Genomic DNA, 15,607 nt, shown 5'->3' on the forward strand with positions numbered 1-15,607 from the left:
GGAGAACCCTGGGTACTGAAGGGGTCCTTGGGTCACTCACCATATACCCAGGCCACACAGAGTGTCTCAAAGATGGCTACAAATAACAGACACATGCCACTGGCCGCATAGTAGTCAAACAGCTGAAACACATACATTCCACCCTGGAAAAGAAAGAAAGAGAGGAGAGGGATTTCTAGGGGACCTGTCCACCTCCACACCCATGGGATATCCCCCAATTTAGGCATAAAAACAGAGACCCTCCTCCCTTTCAGTTGGACTCAGATTAGGAGAGGTCACTGCTACCATCATATAGCCATTTAGCCAGGGTCGGATTACAGCTGAAAGTGCCGGGATAGTCTAAGGGGCAGCTGGTTCTTTTCTTTCTGAGGGGCAGAAAGAAAGAGCATTATCAAAGGATCAGAGATTTAGAGCTGGAATGCACCTTAGAGGCTCTCAGATAAGGGGTGCCAATACTTCTCTATTTCCTACTTCCTTAAGCCATCACATAGAATCAAAGTCCCTCCTTCCCTTGAAGCTTGATTTGGGTAAAGAAGGTGTGACTTTGCTAATGGCCCCAGCTCTAGGTCCAGAAGCCATCTATCTCCAGGACCAGTGAGGTGAGCTCTCTCTAGCCAGATTTCTTGCCAGATCTGACATTCAACCCTCCTTCTTCCAGCATCACCCAAGCCATCCCCTTCCACCACATTTCTCAGACTACCATCATGGCCTGTAGTAGAGGTTTTACCTTGTGTTTCTCCAAGAGAAAGAAAAGGAAGAAATGGTGCTGTAAGCTCCCTGGAAAGACCTGATGCTTCAGGAATTTGCCCTGTCTGTTTAGGGAGAGTTGCCCTACCCTGGATCTGACCTAGTACATCCCACCTCCAGCTCCACTGGACTCTCACCTCGGTGAGCATGATCAGCCCGATGAGGTAGGAGAGGACAGAAATCACTAGGATAAGGGTTTCCCGTCGATTCTTCTTTCGAAGTTTGTTGGGGTACATGTCCACCAAGGCTGTGACCAGGCTCTCCACACACACAAACTAGATGGTAAAACAAAAAATTAGAAAGAAGGACCACTCCTAAGATGTTTCATCAGCTCACTCTCTCTCTCTCTCCAGGGTTAACCAACTCCTTTCCCTACTCCTCAAGCAAGACTCCCAGAGTCCTCTTCACATCAACTGACCTTGTGCCTCATTAAGTCCTGGCCTCATGTCCAAACATCCCAGTGCTACTAGGGAGAGAAACTGCACTCCTGTAATTGCTCCATTCTCCAATTAGAGTTTCTGCAGAAAATGCTCTCCTCCCATGCCTCTCCATTTTTCCCCTTTACTTCCCCCCACCCAAGCACCCATCCACCCACATGCATGTACACACATGTGCAAGCACCCATGTGCATGTACACACACACATACACACACACACACACACACACACACACACACAACCCCTGTCAGTCTTTAGGTGGGGGGTAATGAACTATACCTGGCTATCCAGCCCAAGTAGCACAACCATGAGGAAGAAACAACATGCCCAAAGAGGAGAGAAGGGTAGCATCACCACAGCCCTGGGGTACGCGATGAATGCCAATCCAGGGCCTACAGAAGAAACAAAACCAAAGAGTCTAGTCCCAGAAAGAGGGTCAGGAGGAGAGAAAGGACAGGAGTTGCTCAACTCCAAAAAATTTCCCACTTAAAATCAGCAGATCTAGATACAGGCCAAACCTGATCCCCACCAAATCTATACCATCCCAAAGAAGGAATCAGAGAAGGAGTCTGATTTGGAATCACAAGCTCTGGGTTTGAATTCTGTATGTTCCACAGGTGTGACCCTTGGCAATTCACAGCTTCTCTTGGCCTCAGCTTTCTCATCTGTCAAATGAAGAGACTGGACTTTATGGTCTCTGCAAAGCCCTCCAACTCTGATTCTGAGATGCTGAGATCCTAGTCCTCTGTCTTCCAAGGCACCACCTCCTGCATTCCCCAGCTTCTGCCCCTACAACTGAAGTACTAAATAGAGGATAGAGAATCATAGAGCTAAAAGGGGATTTTTAGTGATTATCTTTTTTTTTTTTTTTTGCGGGGCAATTGGGATTAAGTGACTTGCCCAGAGTCACACAGCTAGTAAGTGTTAAGTGTCTGAGGTCGGATTTGAACTCAGGTTCTCCTGAATCCAGGGCCGGTGCTCTACCCACTGCGCCACCTAGCTGCCCCGGTGATTATCTTTTTAATCTAACCCCTCTCATTTGACAGGTAAGGAAAACTGAGACCCAGAGAGATAAAGTAACTAGTTATGACAACACAATAGCTGTCAATGGCAGGACTAGAACCCAGCTCCTCTGACTCCCAGGGCACTGCTCTTTCCATCACACTACGTGGCCTTTTCTTAGAAGGCAGTCGGGGCAGCTAGGTGGCGAAGTGGATAGAACACCAGCCCTGGATTCAGGAGTACCTGAGTTCAAATCCGGCCTCAGACACTTAACCCTTACTAGCTGTGTGACCCTGGGCAAGTCACTTAACCCCAATTGCCTCACCAAAAAAAAAAAAGTAAAAAAAAGAAGGCAGTCCATGTGTATGTCAGATAGTACTGGCATCACTAACACCACAGGTAAGCCCCACCTACACATCATCTCTATGCGCATGGTTATCTATTGTCCAACCCTACACTCTCTCCTGACCACACATCTCCACCACTATTAGACATCCCAAACTGGATGTCTCATGGCAGATCCAAAACTGAACTCATCATCTTTTCTCCCAAATCCTCCCCGCTTTGGAACTATTACTGCCAAGGGCAACACCATCCTCCCAGTCACCCAGGCTTGCAGCTTAGTGATCCTTCTGGACTCTTCAATCTCACCTCCCATACCCATTCAATGGTCAAGTCCTATCATTTCTACCTTTGCAACCTTTCTTGTATATTCCTCCTTCTCTCCTCTGACACGGCCACCACCCTGGAACAGGCCCTCAGCATCTCATGCCTGGACTATTGCAATAGCCTGCTGGTCAGTCTCCCTCCCTCAAATCTCTATCCACTTCAGTTCACCCTCCTTTCCACTATCAAATTGAGCTTCCTAAAGCACAGGTCCAATCATATCATCCCCTCTTACTCCAAGGGCTCCCTATCACCTCCAGGATCAAATATAAAATCCTGTTCGACTATAAAAATGCTCCACCATAAGGTGGCCCCTTCCTACCTTTCTAGTGATATTCTATCTTGCACCCAACATTCCATATCTCAAATCCAGGCATTTTCACTGGCTTTCCCCCATGCCTGGAATTCTCTTCCTCCTTCTAGCTTCTCTGGCTTCAATCAAGCCTTCTGCCTTTCCCAGTCTTCCTTCATGTTAGTGCCTCTCCTCTGAGAAGATCTCCAATTTAGCCTTGCTATGTGCTGTTTGTCCATAGTTGTTTGTATTTTGTGCCCTCTATTAGTTTGGAACATCCTGGAGAGCATAGACTATTGTTTTGGGTTGTTTTTGTTTTTGCTTTTTTGGGGGTCTTTATTCCCAGCACTTAACATAGTCCCTGACACATAGTAGGCACTTAATAGAGGCTCTTTGACTGAACAACCTCAGAATAATATTCCTCAATTTCCCTCCACTTAAAGATGACTGGTTTCTCCAATCTGGCAGTGTCGGTGGCCCTTGTTGAGACTCCCACATCAAAGTCCCAGATGGCAAAAGTCTTCCTGATTAGAGACAAGTAAGCTGCTGGTGTCAGGGTGAACCTCACTTCAATGCTCAGGCATTCCCTCTGCCACAACCAGGACCGTGCCACTCACCTGACTCGGCCACCTCAGAGATGGGCACCCCCTGCTCCTGAGACATGAAGCCCAGAATGGAGAAGATAGCAAAACCGGCCACAAAGCTGGTGCCACTGTTCAGGAAGCAGAGGGAGATGCAGTCCCTGGGGGAAGGGAAGAGACAAGTAGTAACAAGCACAGCTGAAAAAGTCAATTGCATTCGAACATCAAGAGAACTGTAATCACACTGAAGACAGGAACTTGTCAACTGACTCGGTTTGTTTGGAGGAGGGGAAGCTATCTGCTGGGAGTCCTTTCAATACCCAAGTGCCACCTCCCCCAGGAAGCCTTCCCTGACCTTCATAGCTGGAAGCAATCTGTCTTTTGCAAAGCTTTGCTTAGATTACATTTTAAATCATAGTCATTTGAACACAGATTGTGCATTGCATGGCAAAAGAATTCATCACTTAGTGGCCAACTGGCTGTTGATGAGCTAGCACAGGAGTTCTGAACTTTTATTGTGTTCTAGAATTGGCAAAGCCTATGAATCCTTTCTCCAAATAATGTTTCTAGATGCATAAAATAAAATACATAGAATTACAAAGTGAACCAATTGTGTTGAAATATGGTTATCAAATCATTCTTTTCAAAAATGTTCACAGACTCCAAATTAAAAACATCACACTGGAAGATGAGACATCAGATAGAATGAAGTATAGGTGAGTTTCCATCTTCACTAGTTAAGAGTTTGTCCATAATCATGGTTTTTTAGATCCATCAAAATAAGAAAATAGATCATAGAGTTTAGACCCGGAAGGGACCTCAGAGGTCATCTAATCTGAACCCCTCATTTGACAGGTGAGAAAAATGGGTCTCAGAGAGGGGAAATGACTTCCTCAGGGTCATACAGGTGATAACAAGTGAGCCAGATTGGAAACTCGGCCTTTTGACTCAAAATCCAAGGCTCTTCCCATCATATCACTTTGTATCTATAGAATTTCCCCATTAGGTTGTAATTTCCTAGAGAGTAGGGGTCATATCTTTTATTGACCTCTGCATCCTCTGGTACCTAGCACAGCACCTTGCTCATATTTCATTTTTAATAAATGTTAGTTAAATTGAACTGGGACTTCAGAAAAAGGCCTAGTTCTAATCTACCCAGGGCCTCAGACATGGATGAACACACTAAGATACCTTCTAGATATTCCTTCTTCATTTCCCACCTCCCTGGGCTGTACTTACTGACCTAGTATCATCTGTGAGTTAGTCCAGTCCATGGGTACCTAGATCTCTTGCCTGATCACTGTGACCACCCCCAGGTCCCTTCCATGAACTCAATATTACATGTCCTACCTCCACATAAACACACAAGCCTTTTCTTGGACCCAGAATGAATTCCTTCTTAACTCTGCTTCTCAGAATCCTGTTTACCCTCAAGGCTGAATTTAGGTGTCACCTCTAAGAACCCTTCCCTCATCTGAAGCGTGGTCGGTGCTCTCTCTTTCCTCAGTTTTCCTTGGGTTCCACATAATCCCCTCAATAAAATACAAGCTCCCTGGTGGTGAGGACTGTTTTGTATCTTAAGGGACTGTTACGGTATCTTACATAAGCTCAACCACAGATTTAGAACTAGAAGGGATGTCAGAGGTCATCTGGTTCAGCAGTCTCATTTTAAGGATAAAGAAACCAGTGGATTAAGTGATTTGCCCAAAATTGCAAAATTATTAAAGATACAGATTTTTAATAGTAGGTACTTCATAAATATCTTAAATTTCAATTCTACCAGCTTTGTCTTTTGATCCCCAGTGCCTAGCATAGTGTCTAGTATAACAGATGCTTAATAAGTGCTTTTTAAATTGATTAGCTAAAAATTACAGTTATTCCCCCATACTAATGTTCCCTGCTAGCAAATGCACGTTGGATGATATATGACTTGCCCAAGGTCATGGAGGTAGTATAAGAAGAAGAATCAAGACCTGATCTTTTGGTCTTTTGACTCCAAATCCAGCAAGTTTTCCACCTCGTGGATTATCCAAAACAAAACCCACTTCAATTTAAGTTTAGAACAGATGATGTGATTTTTAGACAAAGCTTAATTTATTTTACTTCAACTAATATTAAAAACCTATTTGCATTAACAACTAGGTAATGTGGTACAAGATGGTGCAGAGGTATGAGTGTGCTAGTATTTAATAACTAGCTGTCCAAAAGTATACACACAAGGCACTTTAAATTTAATCTATATTACTAACATTTTTCTATTACTTTCTTTAAGTCTAGATAATCGATAAAACAATAAATCAAGCCCCAATTTGTAGCATTAGCCAACTTCAAAGGAATAAATGTTCACTCTGAAAATTTAATAATTAGCTTCATGAGCCATTAGAAGCCCACCCCTATAGTGAATACTGGGAGTGGACAGAGAACTGTCCCAGTATTAAATATCTTCTGTAGATGATCTAAAAAGCTGGTGACTTAGACTTGGTTGCCATTAGCAACTCTGTAGGGCAGCTAGGTGGCACCCATCCTGGAGTTAGGAAGACCTGAGGTCAAATGTGACCTCAGACACTTACTAGTTGTGTGATCCTGGGCAAGTCACTTAACCCTGTTTACCTCAGTTTCTTCATCATTAAAATGAGATGGAAAAGGAAATGGAAACCCACTCCAGTATCTCAACCAAGAACATCCCAAATGGGGTCATGAAGAGTTGGACATGACCAAAACAAGTGAACAACAGAAACAACTCTGCCTCTCAAACTTGCTGCCTACTTCAAGTCTTTGTTCAAGAGCCCCATGCCCCACTGACCCCTGTAAGCTAGGCTGCTCTTCTAGTGCTGTGGGTTTCCAGATCTCAACGCCTACTTCACCCTGAAGAGGCCTTACTTGACTTCACCACATAGCTAGAATAAGTAGAAAGAAGACTGGGGAAATGTTAGTAAGTTGGTAGAGTCTTCTAAATTTTCCTTAGCATAGCAATCCTGTCATATTCAAAAGCCACTTATTAAGTTCCTACTGTGTACAATGTAGTGGCTACAGAGTGGCTTCAGAATCAGAAAGACTTGATTACGATGTCTACTTCCGACATACACTGGCCATTTGACCCTAGACAAATCACTTAATCTCTCAATGCCCCAAGCAACCCTCAATTATAAACTGCTGAACAGCTGCTGATCTGTAGTAGGCAAAGGGATTTCCTCAACAAGGACTTTCCCTAAACCATGAAATCACAGGTCCAGAGCCAAAATGTGTCAGTACTAAAAATGTATAAAATATCAAATTGGCATAAACTGAAAACTGAATTCAGATTTTAGATAACCAGCTATCATTCAACTCGCTAGGTCTTTGACCTCTGCTCTAAAATCTTCTCATTCTTTTGCTACGTAGATGAATGAGTTCAGTAAAACTGTTTCAAAATAGCTCACTGAATTTTGGGATGACAGGCATAATTCATTTTGTCTGTGTTGACTAGGAGATCATCATGCAAAAATTAGAAGGGTCTGTTGGGTTTTTTTCTTTAAATTAACTTTCAAAAAAACAAAAAAAAAAGAAAAAAGAAATTATCTTTCATTATCAGTTATACTTAGGTAAATGGCACTGTGAAAGGCACAAAAATGAGCTATACCTATTCCCTACCCTCAGGAAGCTTACAATCTAATAGTGGAAATAAATCAACACTAACTCTAACACAAGTTAGACTATAATAAGAGGAGAAGTCAAATAGAAATGGTAAAGAGATGAAGGGAGAGAGGGAATCTCATTTCATTCATGGTAGGGGCATGAGGAGAAACAGGGGTAGTAGAAAGACAAAATATTTCTAGAGACTCACTTCCCAAGTTACCTGTAACAGTTGTTGTGGTATTTGTTGTAGCTGCCCAAGGCTGTCAGGCACCCCAGACAGATGGCATAAGAGAAGAAAATCTGGGTGCCAGCATCCATCCACACCTGTAATGAAAAAGGTCAGCAAAGCTAAGCAACACCTATTAGGTAAGAAATTTGACTCTAGAACTGCACACAGAGATATCGCTGAGTTTTAATGAATGTAAACAAAGTACTAGTAGAATGAGAAACTGGCAGGTGAGGAATGGAAAGCCCAATCTGCACATGATGGGTCCTCAACTCCTGTTTTCCAGAGACAATGTATTGGACAGTGCCCAAAGAAAGTGCAATTGGTAGGGGACAATGATCTGAATTCCCTGGAGGCTCAGGAAGGGGGAAAGTGAAGACTCAGGTATACTCTAAAATAAGGATTAATCTGTTCTAGAACAATTCCCAAGAATTAGGCCATAGTCCTGAGTGTTGCTGAGGGTTTCCTGATTTCTCCTAATCTAGGCTCTTATGGAAGGAATAAGGGGAAAGCTCCAGGCAGAAAGAGGTGTCATCATGTAATCCTAAGAGTTGGATGTGCCTCCCTCCTTTCTTTGCAGAGGGGACTATGCAGACCATAACTATGGAATACGGCATATACTGTCAGACTCAATTAATCTATTGTCTTTGCTGAACTTTTAAAAAAAAATCTTAGTGACAAAGAATGGCTTACTTGGTAGGGCAGAGGGGAGGACTGAGAGGCACATTTGGAAATAGAAGTAATATAAAAACAAAAATATCAACAGGTTTTTTTTTAATTTAAAGAATATTAGAACTGGAGGGAATTGAGATCATTGTACCAGTCCCTCCCAACTACTGGTTCCTGGGAAAACGTACCTTACCCCCATCCACATTTTGTTTGATCAGTACTACCTGGGGAGGGTTTGAGGCAGAAACTCTGGGGATATTGCTCCTAAAAATAACCTTACATTTATGTAGCATTTAAAGTTGATAATTATGTACTTTATCCACAACAAGTGTTTATACAAGTGTTATTAGCCCCTTCTTACAGATGAGGAAACCAAACATCATCAATTATCATCATTACCACAGACAGTTATATAGTGTTTTAAACTTTGTAATTTTTTTATACCTATTGCGTCATTTGAGCCTCACAACAACCCTGTGAGGTAGGTGCTATTATCCCCATTTCACAGATGAGAAAACAGGCTGGGGCAGCTAGGTGGCACAGTGGATAAAGCGCAGGCCCTGGATTCAGGAGGATCTGAGTTCAAATTCAACCTCAGACACTAGACACTAGCTGTGTGACCCTGGGCAAGTCACTTAACCCTCATTGTCCCGCAAAAAAAAAAAAAAGAAAGAAAAAAAGAAAAAGAAAAGAAAGAAAGGAAGGAAGGAAGGAAGAGAGGAGGAAGGAAGGAAGGGAGGAGGAAGGAAGGAAGGAAGGAAGGAAAGAAGGAAAGAAGGAAGGAAGGAAGGAAGGAAAGAAGGAAGGAAGGAAGGAAGGAAGGAAGGAAGGAAGGAAGGAAGGAAGGAAGGAAGGAAGGAAGGAAGGAAGGAAGGAAGGAAGGAAGGAAGGAAGGAAGGAAGGAAGGAAGGAAGGAAGGAAACTGGGGCTGAGAAAAGTTAAGATGATTTACCCAGTCACATCACTGGAAAGTGACAGAATCAGGGATTCAAGCCCAAATATCAGACTCTAAGTACCATGTTCTATCACACCACCCTTCCTCTGCAGCATCACCAATGTATTAATACCACCTGCCACCCACCCACCCTCCACTCCATATTCGCATCTGAAAATAAGGGGAAATAATCCTCAACACAGAGAGAGTCAAGGAAATGGACAAGACTTTGAATGTAAAGGGCTGCACTCTTTGAATGTAAAGGGGAGGGTGAGTGGGGGAAAGAGGCTGCTGGGGGGTACAAGGAAGGAGGACAGGAATAGCCCTCTAGATAAACATTGGGTATTATTGTTACTGTTATTATCTCAGCTGGCTGGCACAGCCTGTGCATGTTATGATTCAGCTTTAACAGCTAGAAAAACATCCCCAAGAGTGTGTAGGTCCTGAAAAACAGGACTAAGCAATCCTACAGCCTTGCAGGAGATTGAGGTCCTGTTGCTCCACGGACCCTCCCCTAGGCATTTCCTGACTTCAGAGGATTCCAGTTCTTAACCTGAATGTTTCCTTACACCATGATGGCCCAGGGCTATTACCCTATTACAAAAAAATACCCAAATTGTCAACTCAAATGACTGAAACAAACCATTTGACCATAGAACATATTCAACTCATCCCAGATCCTGCCCCATAACCCAATCTTGACATCCACCAGGCCCTGGATCACAGTAAAATTCCCCAAGTAGCTCTACTCCTTTCCATTCTCCAGTGATTAATTCCCACTCTTTCTCTCTTTTCCCACATCAAAGCTGCCCAGTCTTTGCTTTTTCCCATGTCTGTTCCACTATGTAATGATAACCAGCACCCACAGGTTTGCTACTCTCTTCTCTCCCCAACACCCAACAAAATGTCCCTTAACCCCTCCTGAGTTGACTTTTAAAAAAAACTTCTTCGGTTCTACCCAGCCTTTATGTTGGTACCATTGTAACACCTGATAGTAGGTACTCCTGGGTATCCTACTTTATTCTCATCCCTGTGGAAATGGGCCACAACAGAGCCAGAAAAGATGGTGAGATGATCATGGCTCTAGTCTATTGTGCCTTCTGCTCACCCTGAAGGTCCTTCATTGGTTCATGCGGGGTTCTCAGGGCCAGAAGTTGCTGCTAGGGAAGAGAAAGATCAAAGACTGGAGTTACAGACGGGCAAGGAGTCAGGACTGAAAAGGAGCTAGAACCAACATAGGTATGATTTCTGCATAGATAGGGGGTCGGAGGCCAAAGGAAGGAAAAGGAACACTGAATAAGGAACAGGAACTCAAGGAAAGATTTCAAAGTGGCATGGGGTAAGAAAAGGGATCATTGGATTGATTTTGAATGGCAAAGGAGAAAAAAGTGGGAATGAATGGAAAAGAAATATTGAAGCTCTCAAATAAACTTGAAACTCCCCCCAAACTGAGTCTGATGCTAAAGGCTTGAAAAGTAGAGCAGGGAAAGTTTAAGGATAAGTAGTAGCCTTAGATATGCCAGAGAATTTGAATGCTCCTTCATAATGCTCTGACATACTTTTCCAAAAATCTTTCCATCAGATCTAAGGGTTCTCCCCAGGAGGACCCTCTTGGCTCAGTAAAATAAGCCTGACCGTGGGTCTCTGGCATTGATATCACAACCTTAGGCAGAGCTTCCACTGACTCAAGACATTGCCATTCCCTCCCCAGGCCTGAACGTTCAGCATGAGGGTTTCCTTGGAGATACCAGGGAGATTCCTGATTACCTTCTGAAATTGTCTGAACATTGCCCATCTAGAAGCAGCCACCAGAAGAGAAAAGAACCAAGAAAAATCATGCTGTTTCATTTCTCCACATGTGTGAGGGGCTAAGATGAGACAAATTGTTAGGGAACAAGAGACCCAGGAGGAGAGCCAGAGAGAGTTCCGAGTTCAAGGCTCAGGTCCAACCCCTGTGACAAGGGGCCCCCTCACTGTGTCCTTGGCAAGCTGTCAGCTCTCTGCACAGCTGCCCAATGGCATGCCTGCTAGAACACAGAAGAACAGTGGTCAGAATGGGGGATTAGGAAACCATGGAGCAAACTGTACTGGCCTTCCCTCCCCACCCCCAAATACACACAGGCTCCCCACTTCTACCAGAGGATACTGGTTTCTGAAGCAAAACCTTGAGCAGAGGCAAAGATCATCCAGTGGAACTTTAAGGGACAGCCTTTGAGTGTAGGGGACAGAAGTGGGTAGGAATATCTAACAGTAACAACGGCATTATTAGTACTATTATTGCTGATATTTACAAGGTACTCTGTACATTATTTCATTTGAGCTTCACAGTGCCTCAGTGAAGTGGCTAGCATAAGTATTACTATCTACATTTTACAAATGATGAAACAGTCTCAGAAAACTTAAGGAACTTTAAAGTAGTTGAGCCAGGATTGCGATCCAGGTCCTCTGACTCCAATATGCAGTGATCTGTTAAATCAGAGGCAGAGAGATGGCTCAGTGGATAGAGCACTGGACTTGGAGTCAGAAAGGCCTGAGTTCAAATGTGGCCTCAGAGACTTACTAGCTGTGTGGCTCTGGGCAAGTCACTTAACCTCTTTTTACCTTAATCTACTGGAGAAGAAAATGGCAAACCACTCCAGTATCGTTGCCAAGAAAACCCCATGGACAGTATTGGTGTGCGGTAGCCTACAGGGTCACCAAGAATTGGACATGACTGAATGACTGAACCACAAAATTGGATTGAGGAAAAGTAGATTCTGGAAGGATAGAAATCCTTTCAGAGAGGCATGTGGTTCTAAGGTGAAGCAACCTGTAGTTTTGTGAGCAAGGAAATCCTGTTCCTTTTCCTTGATCAAGTCAATCTCATTCCCTAGACTATGTAGGACATAATTCGCAAATAGTACAAAAATTCACCTTTTTGTCAACAATAAGCTTTACTCTTTTTCCATCAAACCGGACACTAGAACTGCTTGCAAAGAGCGAAAAGGGTTGATCTGAAGAAACCAAGCGTTATGGGAAAGGTACTACGAAGGGAGTCTGGACATCTGGGTGACTTTGAGTAAGTCACTTTACTCTCCAAATGTTCTATTCCCTCATCTCTGAAATGAGGGGCCTGTACTAGGTCATCTCTAAGGTCCTTTCTAGCTCTCTGATTCTATATCATTCTAGGAGTTTCTGGGGGCAACTAGGTGGCGCAGTGGATAAAGCACCGGCCCTGGATTCAGGAGTTCCTGAGTTCAAATCCGGCCTCAGACACTTGACACTTACTAGCTGTATGACCCTGGGCAAGTCACTTAACCCCCATTGCCCCGCAAAAAAAAATAATAATAATAATAATTCTAGGAGTTTCTCCAACTCCATCCTTTTATATTTTGCCAAAAACAACAGTGGACTAAACAAGAAGACGATAGCAGGAGTGAGCTGGAGAAGTAGAACATTGAAATAATCAAGGCACCAAATAATTAACCCCAGAAAAAAAGAAAAATTTAGTTGTAGCTGGGACTCTAATGATAATTTATCTGCATAAAAAAAGCTGAGTGTAAATGTAATAATTTCCCCAACTCCCTAAGACAGAATGAGTTTAGGAAGACAGCTCAGACCCTAGAGTCAGGAATCGATTTAGCTTTGAATGCCATCAATGTAGCCAAGAACCAAGAGATGATGACATGTAGTCATGACCCCACACTTCACTTGGGCTAGTCATTTCCCTTCCGTTTTCCCCAAATATAAAAAGTGGGAGAAGGCTCTTTGAGATATTCATTTCAAAAGTATGTTATAAGGATAGCATGAGATAGTGGATGTACCCCAGGATCTGTGGGCCTTACCATTTGCCCTGCTGCTACACCCTTAGGACTCTTGGACTTTTCCACCTACCCTGCAGCTCAAGTTTCTTTTATGTTTTCTCCCCTAATTAAAATCTAAGCTCCTTGAGAACGGGCATTATCTAAGTTTTTCTGCTTGTATCCCTAGTACTTAACTACAGTACTTGGCACCTGATAAGTGCTTTTTTTCATTTATTCATTTGTTAGAAAGCAAAAATGCTAATAAAAGGCAAAGTAACACTACTATTCCTCCACTAATATGAAAATAGTAATAACTAACATTTATATGTTATATATAACATACATTATGTATTTCTCTATATAAATATATTTATATAAGTATATTTATACAACTTTTTAACAATTATGATTTTCAAAGAACTTTATGTATTTTATCTCGTTTAAGCTTCATCCAATGAGATAAGCATTAATATGCCCATTTTATGGGATGAGGAAACAGAGGCTTGAAGAGGCTAAGTGAATTGCCTATGGTCCCACAGCAAAAGGCAGGATTTGAACCCAGCTCTTCCTATCCCCAAGTCCAACACTCTATCACTATACCATGCCATCTCTGGTGCTTCAGCATGGGATGGATGCGACTTTGGGTGCTCTCTTGAAGTCTTGGCCATGTGGGTCTAGCTCTGGCCAATTTTACTAACTGCAAAGGGCAAGTCCAATGACACAATGACATCAGGGATATGCCTCCCATTTGCCTTCCTCTTTGCCCTCCCCAGACTGCAGTCTACCTCAACCCCATTTGGCCAGACAGGGGAGAAGAATGACATAATTATGCATTACTACTTGAGCTGGGAGTAACCAAACCCTACCAAATGCTCAGTCACGGCATTCTAAAACCCACTTGGTCCCATCACCTGCTCTGCTGGTATGTCCTCCGGATAACCAGGCACCATCGTCTGACCTATGTATATAGCTGAGGACCCTCAACTGCTGACCATTAGGACTTCTGGGCCTTTCTATCTGCCTTACAGATGAACTCTTCTCTATGTGTTATCTCCCTCAGTTAAAGAAGGAGCGCCTTTTAAAAAAAAGAACCATCTTTTAAAAAATATTTATATCCCCAGCATTTAGCACAGTGCTTGGCACATATTAACCATTTAAATGTTTTTTCATCCTTTCAAATTATAGAATCATAAGATTTGTAGCTGAAAGGGACTTGGACCTCATCTAGTCCATTCCCCTACTTTTAGAGATGAGGAAAATAAATCTTAGAATTGAAATCATTTGCTGAAATGATTTCAAGTCATACAGGGCAGAGCCAGGATTTGAACCTGGGTCTTCTGACTCCAAATGCAGAATATCACATACATTGCCAGAGGGATGGTCATGATGCAATAGATACTCGGGGCCATCACCAGGCATGAAAACCATCCATTAAGGCACAGAAGGTTTCTAATTTGCCTCAGTGGGGAAGATAGGCTGAGAAGATCACAGATGCTTGAAGCATTATCATTAGTATTCCCTCTGCTCTCCTCTGAGAAGAAAAGGGGACAGAGGAGATGTCATTCTTTCTGCCTATGTGGGTTACCTGATCTCAGCTCCCTGGTTGAATGTTTGAAAGTGAAGATAAGAGACTACAAGTGCCAAGCTGCCAGTTGGAAATGTCACACTCCCAGAGAGGTGCCAACTAGATTCAATTATGGCTCTGGTACAGGCACCCTACAAGGAGTTACTCTTTCTGCCTATTACAAAGACTTGGCTCTGAACTGGGGTCAAACAGCGAGCATGGATTCAGCACTGAGCGGGGCCACAGACTGGGTGCTAGACTGGGAAAGCTCACACGAAATCTCTTCGGAAGAGGTGGCCCCTATGTACTCATACCCTTGATCCCACCCCTCCCAAATCCCCTGAGAACTTACCCCTTTGATCTCTCTTTCTATCATCTGAAACTGTTCTCTCCAAGGCTATCAACATTCTCCTGCTCAATGCAGTGGCCTCTTTTCAGTCCTCATTGCTCTTCAGCTTTTGTCACTGTTGACTACTCCATCTCTCCTAAGCATCCCTCCCTGGATTTTCATGACATTGCTCTCTCCTGATTTTCTTTCTTCTCAATCTCCTTTCCTAGATCATCTTTATTACTCTTTGTGAGAGCTTACCCCAAAACTCTGTCCTAGGCCCTTTTCTTTTCTGCCTACACTCTTGAGGTGATCTCATCAGATCATCTGTCTCCAGACTTCTAATCCCACATCACCAACTGCTCACTGACCACCTGACTGTCCCATGGGCATCTCAAACTGAATGGATCTCATCATCAAACGGTATATATCATCTCACCAAAAACCACCGCTTTTCCTAACTTTCCTGTTTCTCTCAAGGACACCCCAGTCCTTCCAGTCAACCAAGTTTGAAACCTTCCAGTCGTCTTTGACTCTTCACTCTTCTTATTAAGATCTGGTGATTCTACTCCTCTAACATTTCTCATATTTACACCTTTCTCTACAGTCACAAAGCCAGAACCATAGCTAGCAAGTTAATGAGGAGGACGATGGGGAGAAGGGTGTTAGCATTATTGTAGCATTTTAAGGTTTGCAAAGCACTTTACAAAACATTTCATTTTATCCTCACACTAACTCTGGGCTATCTAGATAGTCTCAGTCT

At 43.1% G+C, this 15,607-nt stretch overlaps 1 protein-coding gene across 1 annotated transcript in view; it reads right to left on the reverse strand.

Moving 5' to 3' along the window:
• Positions 1–15,607, reverse strand: part of SLC6A13 (solute carrier family 6 member 13) — a 48,034-nt gene that overhangs the window by 5,781 nt on the left and 26,646 nt on the right. Inside the window, 5 exon segments of the mRNA XM_043966148.1 lie at positions 41–143; positions 885–1,022; positions 1,465–1,577; positions 3,763–3,887; positions 7,562–7,665. Of these exon segments, the coding sequence (XP_043822083.1) occupies positions 41–143; positions 885–1,022; positions 1,465–1,577; positions 3,763–3,887; positions 7,562–7,665 (583 nt within the window).

Source organism: Dromiciops gliroides, chromosome 5, assembly GCF_019393635.1.
Source record: "Dromiciops gliroides isolate mDroGli1 chromosome 5, mDroGli1.pri, whole genome shotgun sequence".
Taxonomy (NCBI): Eukaryota; Metazoa; Chordata; class Mammalia; order Microbiotheria; family Microbiotheriidae; genus Dromiciops; species Dromiciops gliroides.